This window comes from Sciurus carolinensis, chromosome 1 (genome assembly GCF_902686445.1).
Source record: "Sciurus carolinensis chromosome 1, mSciCar1.2, whole genome shotgun sequence".
NCBI lineage: Eukaryota > Metazoa > Chordata > Mammalia > Rodentia > Sciuridae > Sciurus > Sciurus carolinensis.
In genome coordinates, this window is record NC_062213.1 from 47,495,043 (window position 1) to 47,512,420 (window position 17,378).

At 35.2% G+C, this 17,378-nt stretch overlaps 1 protein-coding gene across 1 annotated transcript in view; it reads right to left on the reverse strand.

Annotated features, from left to right (window-relative positions):
• The window catches only part of Decr1 (2,4-dienoyl-CoA reductase 1), a 43,245-nt gene that overhangs the window by 12,084 nt on the left and 13,783 nt on the right, over window positions 1-17,378 (reverse strand). Inside the window, exons 2-5 of the mRNA XM_047555692.1 lie at window positions 11,384-11,586; window positions 10,137-10,194; window positions 9,928-10,014; window positions 8,847-8,994 (exon numbers count right to left, since the gene is read on the reverse strand). Coding sequence (XP_047411648.1) covers window positions 8,847-8,994; window positions 9,928-10,014; window positions 10,137-10,194; window positions 11,384-11,586 — 496 coding nt within the window. The remainder of the gene's footprint in view (window positions 1-8,846; window positions 8,995-9,927; window positions 10,015-10,136; window positions 10,195-11,383; window positions 11,587-17,378) is intronic.

The following is a 17,378-nucleotide window of genomic DNA, read 5'->3' on the forward strand; positions in this document are numbered from 1 at the left end:
GGCCAAGGCAGGAGGATCGGAAGTTTAAAGTCAGCCTCATCAACAGGGAGGCACTAATCAACTGACTGAGACCCTGTCTCTAAATAAAATGCAAAACAAAGGGCTGGGAATGTGGCTCAGTGGTTAAGTGTCTCTGAGTTCAATCCCCAGTACACAACCCCCCAAGAAAAGAGATCTGTCATCATTTAAGTTGATTTTCTCAGGTATTTTGTCACAGTGATGAAAAGCTAAGAAACCCAGTATGTAAATGTATGACATTTTCTCTTTTTTTAAATTTCTTTTAAAAGTAATTGACTGTATAAAGAAAAAAAGTAAAACACACACAAAAAAAGGAAAGTAAGTACAAAGGGAAAAAACAGATGGTGTAAAGGTATGCTACAAATAATACTACATATCGACTTCAATAGTACCTGCAGTATTGCAGGTTCTCCATAAATAAAAGAGATTAATGAAAGATGAAAAGACTTATCTTTATTTCCAAAGAAATCAGTAATTTTCTATATCTTTAGTTACAGCACTAGAAAAGAAAGTATTCTAGTATTCACAAAGAATCAAAATACATTTACATATTTTATAAAACATGCTTTAAGAAATTTAAATTTGAAAGACTATAAGAAGTATTTTGAAAAACATTTAGGTAAGTTTTTGTTTTTTTATTTTCTGTTTTTTGTTTTTTTTTAATCTTCCACATATTTGGTTTCTTTTTCCTTTAACATTTCTTTGGAATAGAAACAAAACTCAGCACATGCTAGAGAACATGGAGGTGGAGGAGGGGGCAGGAGTACCATTTTGAGGATATGAGAAATAAGATCAGTGATGTGAGTCATTCTGGTGACTCCTTTTATATATCAAACTCAGCTTTTCAGATCTCTGAAAACTCCTTTGCTTCCAAAATCTTACTCTGAGAAAGGAGAGATGCGGAACACCAGTGTGCTTCATTACAGTGTCCTGACAACAGATGCTAACTGCATCATTCGTACACTGAAATTTAAAAACTACCTCAAGAGTGACAGTTACTCACGCAAAACAAATGCTCCAACAGAAAGTGCACTATCTCCCAACTAAGATTAAAAGGATGTTTCTCCAAATGTAATTTAGAGGCCAAAATGAAAGTTACTGCATCTTCTCCTTCTCCCTGTAGGTTTTATTTCTCGGTCTAGAAAATCTAGATAGTCCACTACCTAGAATTAAGTACTGCTCTTTTTAAAATTTTCCCTGAGCATAAACAGGAAGAAAACTTGGGAACTGCACTGTTCCAGGACTGGGTTTGTGGCTCAGTGGTAGAGCACTTGCCTGGCATGTGTGAGGCACTGGGTTCGATTCTCAACACCACATATAAATGAAAAATAAAGATCCATTGATCACCAAAAAAAATAATAATAATAATAATAATGTGTGTATATATATATACTTTTTTTTTTTTAATAAAAAGAAACTGCACTGTTCCAACAGGAATGAATGCTGCATGGTGAGACAATTAGCAGTTGGACTTCAAAAAACAAACAGTGGTACCAGAAGTTCAAAGTAAATAATTGCCAAATTCCCAGGGATAGTCACCAATACACTTTATTTTTGTATGAAAGCCAGCCATTTCAATGAAAGTAACTACTATGGAAGAGATTTGTAAGTAGCAAGTTTCTAACAGCCCAATATAGATGACAAAAATGAATTTATGTTATTTACTGAGGTCAAGAAAATGGAAAAAGGGAGCAGTGAATGAAACAAAAATTAGGCTATACAAACCAACACAGAGCAGGGCACAGTGGCACATGCCTATAATCCCAATGACTCAGGAGACTGAGGCAGGAAGATTGCAAGTTCAAAGCTAGCCTCAGCAAATAATCAAGGCCATAAGCAACTTAGTGAGACCCTCTGTCCAAATAAATACAAAAAGGGCTGGGATGTGGCTCAGTGGTTAAATGCCCCTGGGTTCAGTTCCTGGTACTAAAAGAAAAACAAACAAAAAAAAACAAACAAACACAGAGACCAATGGAACAGAATAGAGAACCCAGAAATAAATCCATGTACTACATTACAGTCAACTAATTTTTGACAAAAGAGCCAAGAATATACAATGGAGAAAGGATACTTTTGTCAATAAATGGTGCTGGGGAAACTGAATATTCATATGCAGAAGAAAGAAATGAAATCCCTATCTTTCATCAGTTATAAAACTTAAATGCAAAATGGATAAAGACCTAAATTTTAAGACCTGAAACTATAAAACACAGGGGCAACAATTCAGGATATTGGAATGGGCAAGGATTTTTTGGATAAGTCCCCAAAAGCACAGGCAACAAAAACAAAAATAGATGAAGGAAATTACATCAAACCATAAAGTTTCTAAATAACAAAAGAAATAACAGAGTGAAGATAAAACCAGCAGAATGAGAGAAAATGTTTATAAACTATTTATCCAAAAAGAGATTAACGTCCAGAATATGCAAAGAACTTGAAAAGCTCAAGAGCAAAAACACAATCCAATTTAAAATGGGCAAATTATCTGAATAGACATTTCCCAAAAGAAAACATACAAATGAGTATATGAAAAAAAGAATGCTGACTATCACTAATCATCAGCGAAATGTAAATTAAAACTAAAAGGAGATACCATTTCGCCCCAGTTAAAATGGCTATTATCAAAAGACAAAAAACATTATAAATGCTGGCAAGGAAACAGAGAAAGGAGAACTAAGCATGAACTGTGCAACTCCAGTGGAAGAGGATTCCAAAAGCTGGTCTCCCGGACTTGGTCTGGTGTGCCTTTTCCTTTCATTGCTTCTGCTTTGTATTCTTTGACTGTATAGAACCAAGCCATGAATAATAACTAAAAAAATATATAAAATTAAAAATTACTACAGTGAATCAAAATGCAGTCTATAAAAATAAATTTAGAAAAAATAAAAATTAAAAAAAATTTTGCTAGCCTGTCCTCATTATTTCGAAATGGAAAAATTTATAATACAGAAGTATTAAAAATCACACTGCATATTAAAATAATAAAATGTATATACGACTAGGTCCAAATTTCAGAAGAAGACCCAAAAGTTCTAAAAATCTTGTTTCAGTATAAAGAATGAAAATCAAAAAAGTCAATGAACAATTTTGGTGCCAACAGAGATAGCCCAGTATAGTATAAAGATACCTGGACTCAGATTTGAGCCACTATTCCTCTACCTCAAGGAAAATGCCCCGTTTTGAAACTAATAATATCCTACTTTTTAATCATCCGTAACTTTAATAGATCCTACATTTGACTTCCTGGCTACTCTGCTGCTTTCATTAAAATTTGACTCCTGGCCTCAAGGTTACAAATACATCTGTACCCACATCTCAAACCCAATTTCTGCCATCACCCTGGTACCAACATTTGGGTGGATAAAATCATAAATCCTATAGTTTCTATGACATCCCCACCCCCACGGACCTTTAGTACTTCCCCAATTTAGCCATTACCTAATCATTGTTATCATTACAAAATAGTGAATATAATGCTTCATTCTCAAGATTCAGTCATCCCAGTTCTCTCACACCTTCATACAACATGTATTCTTTTAAGACTCTGTTATAAATTCTGGGTGTTTCTTCTCCTTCTTTAGCCTTATAATTTCCTCCTACTCTAATTTTCGGATGTTCAGTCTGGACTATGATGTGAATTAATCACTCAGTTCCCTGCCATCTCTTAATCCATTCACCCACAACCTCAACACAACTGCCTCTTCACTCTTACCTAGAGGGAGTTTGATACTGTTACAAATGTGGGTGAATGTCATTGGAAAGATTTGTCAACACATTTCATCTGGGTTCTCGACATAACTCATTAACTTTCAACATACATAGTAAGCGCCTCCACCTGTGTTTCAGATTCACAGCTCTGAAAACTAGAACATACTTTCATTGACTGTCTCTTCTTTCTGCATCATCTTTAATACCTCTTTTCTTTGGGCCCTCCCCTGAGCCATCAGCCATGGTCCTATCTCCACTCTGAATGTAACTCTTCCTAAGACCCTCCAGTTTAACTTTACCCATCTCCAGAGGATAAAATCCACGTCCCCTAGCCTCATCCCCTGCCTCTCCAGGGGTATGGGTACCCCTTGTACCTTCTGAACACACAGGTAAGTGTTGTTTGCAGCTTTACCTCTTCTATTACTATTGCTGGCAATTAATCTTACCACAATCCTAAGAAGAGAAATTTCATCTTTTGATGAGGGTTATAGGGAAATTTGTTTCTCAGCCATTTTTCAATAAAGCCCAGACTAAGCTAAAAAGCATCAATGCTCTTAAAAGTTAGCCAAATGCCCACATATCTTTTTAAGAAACTTGAGTAACACTATATAATAGAATATTATCTATCAAGTAACAACTCTACTCATTTAAATCTTTATCACATTCTCATGTAGATTGCAACTTGCAAGTTAAATTACAATAAGTGATAACTAGGGTTCTGGCTTTTCTAATTCATTTTAATTATGGGTCATAGGCTAAAGTTCAGGTACTTGACAGTCCCATTATAAAAGAAGCATTAAAAATACACTTGTGGAGGAAATCAACATTTTCTTTAATAGCTAACCTGCATTAGCTTGGGCTAGGCATTATTATTAACAGAAGAGGCAGAGACAGAGAAGTAACTTGCCCCAGTACATAGGACTAATAAGTGATGTACTCAGGCTAGATCATTTGGTTTTAGAACCAATAATCTTTATTACTATGGGTTTTGGTTTGGCTATGAAGTGTCCTCCAAAAGTTCACTTGGGAGACAAAGCAAGAAGGTTCACAGGAGAAATGACTGGGTTATAAGAGCCTTAACCCAATCAGTGATTTAATCCCCTGATAGGAATTAAATGAGTGGTAACTGAAGTAGTAGGGTGTGGCTGGAGGAGGTGGGAATTGGGGCATGGCTATGGGGTATATATTTTGTATCTGGAAAGTGGAGTCTCTTTCTCTCTCTCTCTCTCTCTCTCTCTCTCTCTCTCTCTTTCTCTCTCTTTCTCTCTCTCTCTGTCTGCTTCCTGATGATGTGAGCTGCTTCCCTCTGTCACATTCTTTTGCCATGATGTTAGCCTCACCTCAAGCCCTGAGGAATGGAGCAGGTCTTCTATGGACTAAGACCTCTGAAACCATGAGCCCTCAAATAAATTTTTCCTCCTCTATATTTGTACTGATCAGATCATTTAGTCACAGCAACAAAACAGCTGACTTGTAAATCAGTCTCTTTATGACTATGTAGTCATAAAGACTACATAGTTTAAACTTTTTAACTACAAAGTTACTACATAGTTAAAAAGAAAAAAGATTTCTTTTCAAAATTCCAAAGTCACCTTATCTTCACATTCTCCACAAAACAGCAAAGGCACATAGTTACTCCACGCTGGTTTAACAAATGTGAGTGAGATCTTCTACTCATCTAGCAAGGAGACTCTAGCAAAAAGGGATTTTAAAAGGATACTAACGCTGCCATAAAAATTTCAATTGGTTACTAAAAGTACTCTTTCAAATAGTCTTTAAATGCAGTTAAAAAAGGCTTGGACATGAGCCAAACAAATGTACCCACATGGTTCTTATATACTTAAAATCTCAACAGCACACACCGCACACTCATGCTGCTGACAAATACTCAAAGCCTATTCTGCTCTCCTCCTATTCTGAAATAGGACACAATTGCCTCTATTCTATTGTGAGTTATGTGGTCATCTTTGCCCTCTAAAGGTAAAGCTGAAGGACATAATTGAAAGAAGGGTTAAATATGTCCTCAACTGGGGCTGGGGAGATAGCTCAGTCAGTAGAGTGCTTGCCTTATAAGCACAAGGCTCTGGGTTCGATCCCCAGCACCCCCCCCCAAAAAAAAAAATATATATATATATGACCTCAACTACCTTTGTGTAGGTCTCTACAAGGTTTCACTGAATGAACAAAGCACCATCTTTGTGTTTCAAAATAAGAATAGTGAATAGCCGAGCCAGGAGGCTAGGGCAGGAAGATCCCAAGTTCAAAGCCAGCCTCAGCAACTTAGCAAGGAACTAATAAGCAACTTAGTGAGATCCTATTTCAAAAAAAAAACGGTGAGGAGAAAGAATAGAAAGTGTTTAAAGGTAAGGAAGAAGGAATGGGTCTTGTAGATCTTGATGGGTAGGAAAAGGAGACTTCTACCGTGAAACAAGAACTATATGCAGCCTGGTTTTAAATGCTGAAGTCTACATTATAGCCTCTAATGAGAGAGTCCTTCATTGAATGGTGGGACTCAAGCTGGGCTAAAAGATTCTGACTAGCCTAGAGAAAGAATGACTGTAGTCAGAGCAAGCATAAGGGGGCAAACAAGAACATTCTGAAAGAACACAGACTGGATAGGTTAAGGGTGCTAGATTACAGAAGATGAGGGAAGAGTAACTGGGCAACCCATAATAACTTGTTAAAGTAGCCTTAACTGATTAAAATGTTTATCAATACTACTTCAACAAAACAATTCTTACTACATATCAAAAACATCACTTCTTGTGAATTTCAAAAGGTACCTGTTGTTTACAGTAATCTAGTATTTAACAGAAAAATTCAGTATTTATGCTATCCACATCCCTTGTGACTAGACCCTCAAACCCCCACATTAGTGTGTCTTTCTGGTGCTCTAATCTTTACTGACTGACTGTCCCAATATCCTTCCTTGACTGATTTCTTAAATTCTGGGCCACTTAACATACTTCTCATCACAGACTACCACACTGTGCGGATTCTGAACCGACTTCCAGGGTCACCCACATTGACACAATTGAGAGGTCTCAACACTTGAACTCTTTCACTGTTGATTCGTTGCTAGAATAGACCCTTTTGCACTGTACTCTCGTTGGCCCAGGGGTCCAAGTTCTACAAATTCTGTCAGGTTACATCAATAACTGACAGGAATCTGGGAAGAATAAAAACTGGCTTCCATCTTTAAAAAGTCTTACCTAATGTATTTTTAATGAAGCCCATAGAATTTTAATCTGATGTGATGAATAAAAATAGATCAAAGTCTATGTTAAAATGAAAGACAATAATGAGAAAAAAGTCAGACAGAAATCTAAGGGTCATAAAAATGGGCAAGAGAAGAAATAAAAGAGATAATGAAGCAGAAAAAGACAAAATGATGAAAGAGATGGAGATAAAGAGAGAAACAGATACCCAAAAATGAAAAATTCACAAAGGCAGAGAGATAGAAAAATAAAGACATGAGCAAGAGGTAGGAAGAGAGAAAAATCAGATGGACACAGAGAGGCAAAGAAGAGATACAAAGGTCCAGAACAGAGGAGGGGAGAGGGAAGTAAGCCCTTTCTTCCTGTCTCCCTCCCCAATTTTATCTATCTCTTCTGAAAGTAAATTAAAAACTATATATAAACTGCAAACATAAATCATATCCATTATGCTGCAGAGGAGTGACCAAGTACTTCAATTTCAACGGGTATATGGGGAAAGGATGGAAGTTATTAGTATCCAAAAACAAGGAAAAAAACCTGTGCCTCTGCATCATCATCCTTCTATTTCTACATCCTTCCTCAAGCTTGACTGCGGGTTAGCCATGTTGTACAGAAGACACTGAACCTCATAAGACAAAGGCTTCTGACCCAGTAGGGGGAACCTGGCCAGCTCCAGGCCTGCCTTTCTCCCCTTACTCCTCAAGGGCCATTCAAAGAGGATCAGGATTCTTCCTCCTTGTCCTTGTCCAGAGTACTCTCCACCCTCTCTGAGAAGCGCCCCCTCATTCAAGGTACAAGTCCAACTTATTCAGGGACAGAGTCTTGTCCACCTCTGCCTCAGGCATGCAGCACATGCAAGTCAGCAGTGTTTGTAGATGAATATATTAAGTTGGTCCTACACATGCAGGTATACATACACATACATACATTATACATGTTTACTATTTATGTCTACAAAACTTCAATAAAGTTGCTCTTAGTACTAAAAAAAAGTATTATAGTAATTTCCACGTAAATCTGCTCTCCCTCTAGTGTTCTCCATCTCATTGATGTCATCACTGTCCAAACTGTTCACCCCAGCTACAAATTACTTTATCTAATTAGTAAGGCCTCTTGTTCTTATTTTCTATGTCTTCTACTTTATCTCCCATGCCATGTATACACATGCCAAATAGTAAAAAAAAAAAAAATATATATATATATATATCTCCTGAATGGGGCTTTTCAAACTTTTCCATTCCCCACATTGTTGCCAGTAAACTTTTGAATTAAGTAACATTCTTTTTTTTAGAGAGAGAGAAAAAGAGAGAAAAAAGAGAAAGAAAAAAGAGGGAAAAAGAGAAAAAGAGAGAGAATGATAGAGAGAGAGAGAGAGAGAGATGAATTAAGTAACATTCTTAAAGAGATACTGTCAATGGAAAGAATTAACATCAAAGTCCCTATTTGAGTATTGGGAACCTTTCCAGCTACGCCTTACCTACTTCCCCCCAGTCATTCCCTAGGCCTCTCTCTCCCCTTCTCTATCCACATCATTCCCTAAATGCTTCTGCTTTTTCCCTCTACCAGGCCTCTTTATCCAGGGACAACACATTTCCTAGCTCTCCTCTTTTTCACATCTAGATTTTTTAAAAATTCAGTTCAAATTACATTGTATTCCTCAATAAGCTGACTGACCCTAGGGAGAAGTCATCATTTCTGGCTCTGGGTTTCCAAGCCCTTGAAACATGCAAACATTATGACTTACATCATAACATATGATACTTATTTAAGCATCTCTTCCATTACAAAGTGAGTTGTATAAGTAAAGACTGTCTCATTTTTCTTTTTAAGTGTCCCAGGGTTTAGCACAGAACCCGTGCACAGGAGAGACCAAATAAATATGGGAAGAACAAACAAACATACCTTTCTGTGCTTTAATAAGCTGTTTTCCAATTTCAAGTGTCACATAGGCTGTGCCATTTAGAACTATGTCTGTTATGGTCTTCCAAGCATTGGGAGAGAGTCTTTCAGTAGGGGAAATAAAATTTCCTGCTGCATTGTTTATCACGACCTAATTAAGTGGATAAGGCAAGTTACATAAACTTTCAGAAAAGGAAGAACATTTTCCCACTAGGGCTTTTAGTTTTTAAGCTTATTAATCCAAATAATACAACATGGCTGAAGTTCATAGTCAGCTATTAAAACAATACTATGAGCCTGGGTTCAGTTTCATGTTCTTTGAGTCTGAAAATCTCTTATGTTATTTCCCAAGTTCAGAATCCTAACCCGTCTTTAAATTAGGGTAGACTCTATTATTAAGGGAGAAAAACAGGGTCAGCATGTTTATCATGTAACTACACTATTTCAGGGAATCTCAAGAGATGCCTTTGAATTTCTGGTACCATTTTACTTTAACTTGATGAAATTCTTGGTCATTGATCTGTTTCTTCACTATCAACTGCTTAGTTGTATGACAGATTCAATATTATTAGATGGTTTGAAAATATCATTAATATAGAAAAGTACTCTCATTGAGACTATTGGAACAAATAGCTTAATTCTATTAAATGCACCAAATAAAAGTAAAATGTCCATTTATATCTCAGATCTTAGAAGAAATTTGGAATTTCCTGTAGTTTTTCTTATTTGTACTGTTCTCATCCACTGAGAAATAATCAAAAGTTATTAAGAAGAGCAAAGACCATGAATTATGTAAACTTGGACAAACTGCTCTTGTTATTTCATAATCTTATTACATAAAGTGAAATCAAGTTTGTTCCATGATTATAAATGCATTTTTAAAGTATTCCTGCAAGAAAGGAGGGTAGCAGTCCACTTAATCTTCTCCCTGCTTTAAGCAGAGTTGGCATTTTCCTAGGGACAGAAAATAAGTGCTTCTCAATACAGCCCTTGCTCACATCAGAGTTTATTTCCTTTTTACATCCTGATAGAAGTTACGAACTTCAAAAGACTCGCATTTCGGCTTCATCACCATTATGCTTACATCAGGAAGTCCTACGATTTTGATCAGTTCCAACACAGTGTTCTGAACCATATCAGGATCCCTCACATCACACTGAATTGCATAAACCTGCATAAAACAAAAGAAAAAAGAATTCTATACTCCCCAGATGACCTACACCAAAAACATGAGTAAATTACTTAAACATGTTATAATTCACAAATTTAATTTAAATGACTCTTTAAATGTACCTTATTTCCAGTTTGAGAAGAAATTTGTTCTGCAGTAGCTTTCAAAACATCAATCTTCCTAGAAATAAACACATGGTACATGGCATGAGTTCTGAAATAACTTCGTATCTTTCTTTTTAATTCCATAAGTCAAATGACACAGAGAATCTAGCTTAAAGTAATGCACTTTGAGAAGATATGAGTTATATATACACACAAATCAATTTGAATGAATTCATTTTTAAAAGTTAAATTCAAACCATTTTTATATATCTGATAGTAATTCACTGAATTGGGCACTTTTATACCAGTTACTTTGACAACTAAGATTTACATTACTACCTTAATTACAATCATTGTACCTGTTTTTCCACCTAAGCCAGCTTTACAAAAATTAAAAATAAAAACATTCATGCTATAATGTTAGTAAGTTGTTCAGATAACCTATATGCTTTCAGTCTTATGTCCCTGAAAGAAATGCACAAAATAAACCACAAATATAAATTATGTAATATTAAAATGAAAATAACATTTTAAAACACTTAAAAACATTGCAACATTAAAAACAAAAATGTTCTGGTCAATGAGCATTTGTGAGCGACACAGTAACTGTCATTCAGATGGTCTACCTAAAATTTTACACCACTTAAAACTGGAGGAAGGGGTGGATCTTGTGCTAGTCACCAATGCTCCAGAATTACATAGTCACAGGGTATCAGGATATGCCTAAGAAAGAAGAAATTCCTTCCACTTGGTTTTACCCTTCCCATATTCATCACAACAGATGTTTTGAAATATCTGTGCCTCTAAAAGAAAATGGAAGGCTTATTTCCGTTGTCCTGCTACAAGGTTAATTGTCAATTGAAGCAGTAATCACAATCACTCCCACTGAAAACAAAGCAGTCTCTACATAGTAATATTTAACTTCATACATAGAAAAAAAAAAAATTCTGGGGCTGGGGAGATAGCTCAGTCGGTAGAGTGCTTGCCTTGCAAGCACAAGGCCCTGGGTTCGATCCCCAGCACCCAAAAAAAAAAAATTCTATAGTCTGGATTTGGGAAAAGTAAACATCATCAGTTCCATTGTCACTGTTTCTATCATCTCAAATCACAATGACTTTTTCCAAGGAGATTTATTTAGTAATCTGCAGAATATTTCATATAACTTTAAGATGCAAATCAAACACCCCAGCAAGCAGTGTTTTCAATACTGTGGCACATCCATGTTCTTCAATAGACTCTGAAGCAAACTGCTGAGACAGACTTACCGGCTGGCTATCACACACTGAGCACCCAGGCTAGACAGAAAAGTTGTCATGGCTTTGCCAAGGCCAGTACCTCCTCCAGTAATAAATGCAACTTTTCCTTGAAAGCTATTAGGTGGCAGCATCACTTTTTGAAGGGGTGGAAAGAATTTTGAACGTGAAGCTTCCATGTTTTGATACAATATTTTTGTTCCATAACTGAAAAACTGAAAGGGAAAAAAAACCAAAATGAAACAAGTTGAACTGCAGACATATATTTGTACAAGAGATATTTTTAAATTTGTTCTTGAACTTAATATTAATTAAATTACTGGATTAATACAAATGCACTGCAAACATAATTATTATATTTAATCAATTATTATTCCTTTTAGTAATGTAATGAAGAGCTTAAAAAGTATGGGTACTAGAGCTAGACTAAATAGTGTGGAATTTTCTCCCTAGTCATATAGAAAACAGAAAGTTATTTAACCTTTCTGTGCTTCATTTTCTTCATCTATAAAATGGCAATAAAAGAACTTTATCCTCATAGGATTACCTGAAATAATTATAACTATAGTATATAGCATACATATGTATGTATGTATACAACATATATGTATAGCACATTAACATGTACTATATGTTCTACACATACTAACATTACTTGCAAGGGTTTTACTTAAATTTTACTTTTAAAAAACTGATATAAAACATTATTTTTTAAAAGAATAATTTGGATAAATATCACATTCCATTTTTTAATTACTGAAGAAAAAATTACTTAAAAATTCTTTAATGCTAATTATATCAAATGCCTCTATGTTTTCTTCTAACCAATAAATTTAGAACAGATAAAATATTTCTTTTATATTTAATATGGGGAAAACCAACCCATTTTAAACCAAGAAATATTAACATTGCTCTATTTTATATTTTAAAAATTTATAATCACATTATATTTGAAAATCACTGCTTTCTCTCACATTTAATTTATAAAAACAAACTTTTAGAGTTAACAATAATGAACAACAGGAGCTACCATTCATTAAGAAGGGGTTACCATATGCCAGGGTCAAATATTAAACTACCTAATCACAGCTACCACATGAAATAGGTATTATTTTTATCCCATTTAGAGGAAGGGTTCAGACATATTAAAACAATTGAGCAAGTTGCAGGAACAAGATTCAAACATGAGCTGACAGGCTCTGGAGCCCTCCTCTGATAACCACCTTGTATACTGCCTCTATTTAGTCTCCAAGCTCCTGCTTAATGATCACATAAGTGAGGTATTTGATATTCCCCCACCAGGAAAATAATCACAAGGTTAAAACTCCAGAGTCTTATTTTTTCCTGCTAGAGTATTCCTATAAGCTAAAGAAGCTGCCATCAGTTGATCGAGGATATCCAGAAATTTCCCCTAAAGAAATAATCAGAAATACGGTCAATAATTTAGAGGAAGGCTATTTAGCAACTGGAAATTACACAAAACATTTACGATGTGAAGTTAAGTAAAAAAAAAAAAAAAGAAAGAAAGAAAGAAAAATATACAGTATGTTCTTAAATAAAAACAAATGCTCAGCAAAAAAGACTAGAAGGAAACAATAGCAGTAAGCAATAGACGAACTATTTACCATCTACCAAGGTCTCTTAGACTTTCCTCCTAAAGGCTTCATATGGTAAATTCTGTTGCCATTCTCATTTTATAGATGAGGAAACTGAAGCACAGAAAGATCATATAATGCATTTTTAGAGACAAATACTAAGTATTTCACTACTTATTTGTATAGTTTTACTTAGTAATAAAGTACTTACATAATAAGTACTTCAATCCATCAATAACGTGAATAGAGAGCCTACAGAATGGGAGAAAATCTTTACCACATGCACCTCAGATAAAGCATCAATCTCCAGGATATAAAAAGAACTCAAAAAAACCCAAAAAACGCAATCAACCAATTGGCTAAGGAACTGAAGAAATACAATCAACAAATACATGAAAAAATGTTCAACATCTTTAGCAATTAGAGAAATGCAAATCAAAACCATACTGACATTCCATCTCACTCCAGTCAGAATGGCAATTATAAAGAATACAAGCAACAATAAATGTTAGTGAGCATGTGGGGGAAAGGTATACTCATACATTGCTGGTGGAACTACAAATTGATGCAACCACTATGGAAAGCAGTATGGAGATTCCTCAGAAAACTTGGAATGGAACCACCATTTGAACCAGTTATCCCACTCCTCGGTTTATACCCAAAGGACTTAAAATCAGCATACTACAGTGACACAGCCACATCAATGTTTACAGCAGCTCACTTCACAATAGCTATACTATGGAACCAACCTAGGTATCCTTCAACAGATGAATGGATATAGAAATTGTGGTATCTATACACAAGGGAATATTACTCAGCTTTAAAGAAGAATGAAATTATGGCATTTGCATGGAACTGGATAATATCATGCTAAGCAAAGTTAGTCAGTCCCCAAAAACCAAAGGCTAAAGGTTTTCTCTGATATGCGGATGCTAATTCAAAATGCTAATTCACAATGAGGGTGGGGAGCTAGGGAAGAAGAGAGGTACTTTGGATTAGACAGAGGGGAGTGACGGGAGGGGAGGAGGCATGGGGTAGGAATGATAGTAGAACGGATGGAACATTATTACCCTATGTGCATATATGATTACACGACCCATGTAATTCTACATCATATACAACCAGAAAAATGAGAAGTTATACTCCATTTATGTATGATGTGTCAAAATGCATTCTGTCCCGAATAACTAATTAGAACAAATTTTTTTAAAAGTACATAAGTGATCCAAATCTAAGATCTGTCTGACTTCAGAGTCTATTCTTTACAGTTATTACCTCTAAGTGATGGGATTATGGATAATTATTTGTTTATTATTCAGTTTGGTTGGTTTTAGTATTTACAAAATCCACCCAGTGATGTTATAATCAGGAAAAATGTTATTGAAAGATAAATTTTGAAAACGTATGTAAAATAATTGAAGATAAATTGCAAATCGGGTTATGTTCAACGCCAGTCATCATATTTCTCTTAACTTCATGTTGACACAACTTTTTTTTTTTTGGTATCCTTTTGCCAAAGCTTGATAATCCCAAGCAACCTATAATAATCTTTTTCTACATAAATGGCAGTTTTACCTAAGGCTGCCACCACCTCCAGAATTACTGCATTAAGATGACGAATCAGGAAGTTTGCATGAGTAGGCTGGTAAATTTGTCACTACCTAATAATAATGAAAAAAATGTATTCTAATTTTCCAAAGGTGCTACCATGGATATTTTTTACTTAGTTTGTGGAGAAAATTAGATGTGTGGCTTTATGAAAAATAACTAAAGAAGGTATTTATATACAACTTAAAAACATTTTCTCAACCTCCTAACTGGTAGGGGAAAACTTCTAAAAGTAAAACATCACATTTGATAATAGTGATAATACTAGTAAGTATCTATAACAGATTATTGCATAACAAGATCTTACCTATCTTTTCTGATCTGATCAATAATGATCTTATGATTTCATCACTTTATCAATCCAAAAGTAAAAAAAAAAAAATACCCTGATAGACTATTTTAATTCACATTACCCTCTGACCATCCACAGCATTTACGTAAATATAAATTCAGCCATCCTTTGGTCTGTTCAAGGTTAGTTGTTCATCTCAACACTGAGATACAGAGATGATCAGGTCTCACAGGATCACATTGTATTCACTCACATATTTCTACAAAGAAGAATCCTGAATAACCATAATTGTACTTGGTCATTTCCTTTGAATTATAAAAACTGGATACAAAATAGGCCTCGAAAGATTTTTCAAATCTTGCTTTGTAGTTTTTCAAAACACAAGTTGTATAGAAATAAATTGTTTTTGAAAATGGAAATACAAACCAAAAGGCTTCTTCTCAGGAAAGGAAACAATAATGTGAAGAGAGATCCTACAGAATGGGAGAAAATCTTTACACAGATAAAGCATTAATTTCTAAGGTATATAAAGAACTCAAAAAACTTAACACCAAAAAGCCAAATAGCCCAATCAATAAATGGACTAAGGAACTGAACAAACACTTCGCCAAAGAAGAAATAACAATCAATCAACAAATATTAGAAAAAATGTTCAACATCTTTAGCAATAGGAGAAACACAAATCAAAACTACTCTAAGATTTCATTTTAACCCAGTCAGACTGGCAATTATCAAGAATACAAACAACAATAAATGTTGGCAAGGATGTGGGGAGAAAGGTGCACTCATACACTGCTGGTGGCAATGCAAATTCGTGCAACAACTATGGAAAGCAGTATGGAGATTCCTCAGAAAATTTGGAATGGAATCACCATTTCACCCAGTTATCCCACTCCTCAGTTTATACCCTAAGGATTTAAAATCAGCATACTACAGGGATGTACCAACATCAATGTGGCTCAATTCACAATAGCTAAACTATGGAACCAACCTAGGTGCCCTTTGACAGACGAATGGATTAAAAAAAATGAGACACACACACATACAATAGACTATTACTCAGCCTTAAAGAAGAATGAAATGAAGGACTTTGCCAGTAAATGGATGGAGATGGAGAATACCATGCTAAGTGAAATAAGCCAACCCCAAAAAACAAAAGCTGAATGTTTTCTCTGATATGCAGATGCTAATTCACAATGGGGGTGTGGGGGCTAGGGAAGAATAGAGTTACTTTAGATTAGGTAGAGGGGAGTGAAGGGAGGGGAGGGAGTATGGGGATAGGAAGGATAGTAGAATGAACCAGACATTATCACCTTGTGTACATATACAACTATATGACAGGTGGGATTCTACATCATGTATAACTAGAAGAATGAGAAATTATACTCCATTATATTTGATGTATCAAAGTGCATTCTACTGTCATGTGTAACGAATTAAAACAAGTTTTTAATTTTTTTTTAAAAGAAAATGAAAATAACACCTTTCCTATCAAGATTCATTTCCCTGGAGATCTTTGGTGACCTAAAATTCTTAAGACTCTCTAAAGTTCTCCAATTTTGACAATACACATTTATTTTTTAGTGTTAGAAGCTATAATCTGCCTCAAGAAGATTGGCTACGACTGGTGTACCTCCACCTCCAAACTCGTCACTTTCCCACATCATATAAACAATATCTTCCTCCTTCCTGTATTGCTAAATCACACGTCAACTAATGAGTCACAACCATGCTTCTAATCTCAAACTGGCAATTCTAATGGTCATGACCTTATCTCTTCCCTGGAGGATAAATACTGTGGTCAACAAGAGTCACACCTAAATTACTTAAGGATTTGGGAGAGTCTAAAATGTCTAGAGTCAAAATCTAAAGAGGTAGATTGGTGATCCTAGGCCAAATGTGTCTTATAAAACCAAATTTGAAATTTCAAGTCAACATTTAAATACTAGGTGAATTCACAAAATTCAGAGACCCTACCAACACTTGGGTTCACCTTCCTACATGATTCAGCATAACCATGCCTGTCCCTTGGGACAGGTCCTGGCTCTGCTTGGCCCCCACTCACACAGGGAAAGTAAGCCCTTTTTACTGGGTGGCCTCTTTCATTTACGGAATCTTTATGAACCTGAGGTATTTGAGTATAGGACCCCTAGTCTAAATAAAACCAAAAGCAATACAGAAGAAGAAGGTGAGGGCTGGATCTTTATTTGTGTATGTGTGTGTGGGGGGGTTCTTTTGGCACCATAATATAAGTTTCTGAAATTTCATATAAAACAGCTTTCTATAAAAATATTCTTTTAATGTGGTAAGATATATTTTTCAGAAAATTGTTTCAAATCTGTAAAAATTTATATAGTAATAGCCTCTTACATGTAAGTTATGAAGATAAGTTTATATTTAAATAAGCATTAGCTTAGCTACTTTACTACCACTACTATCATCATTGTCTCTACTAGTAAGGCCTCCATATTAAAATCCCATTCCTGAAACACACTGATATCCTCCAGAATCA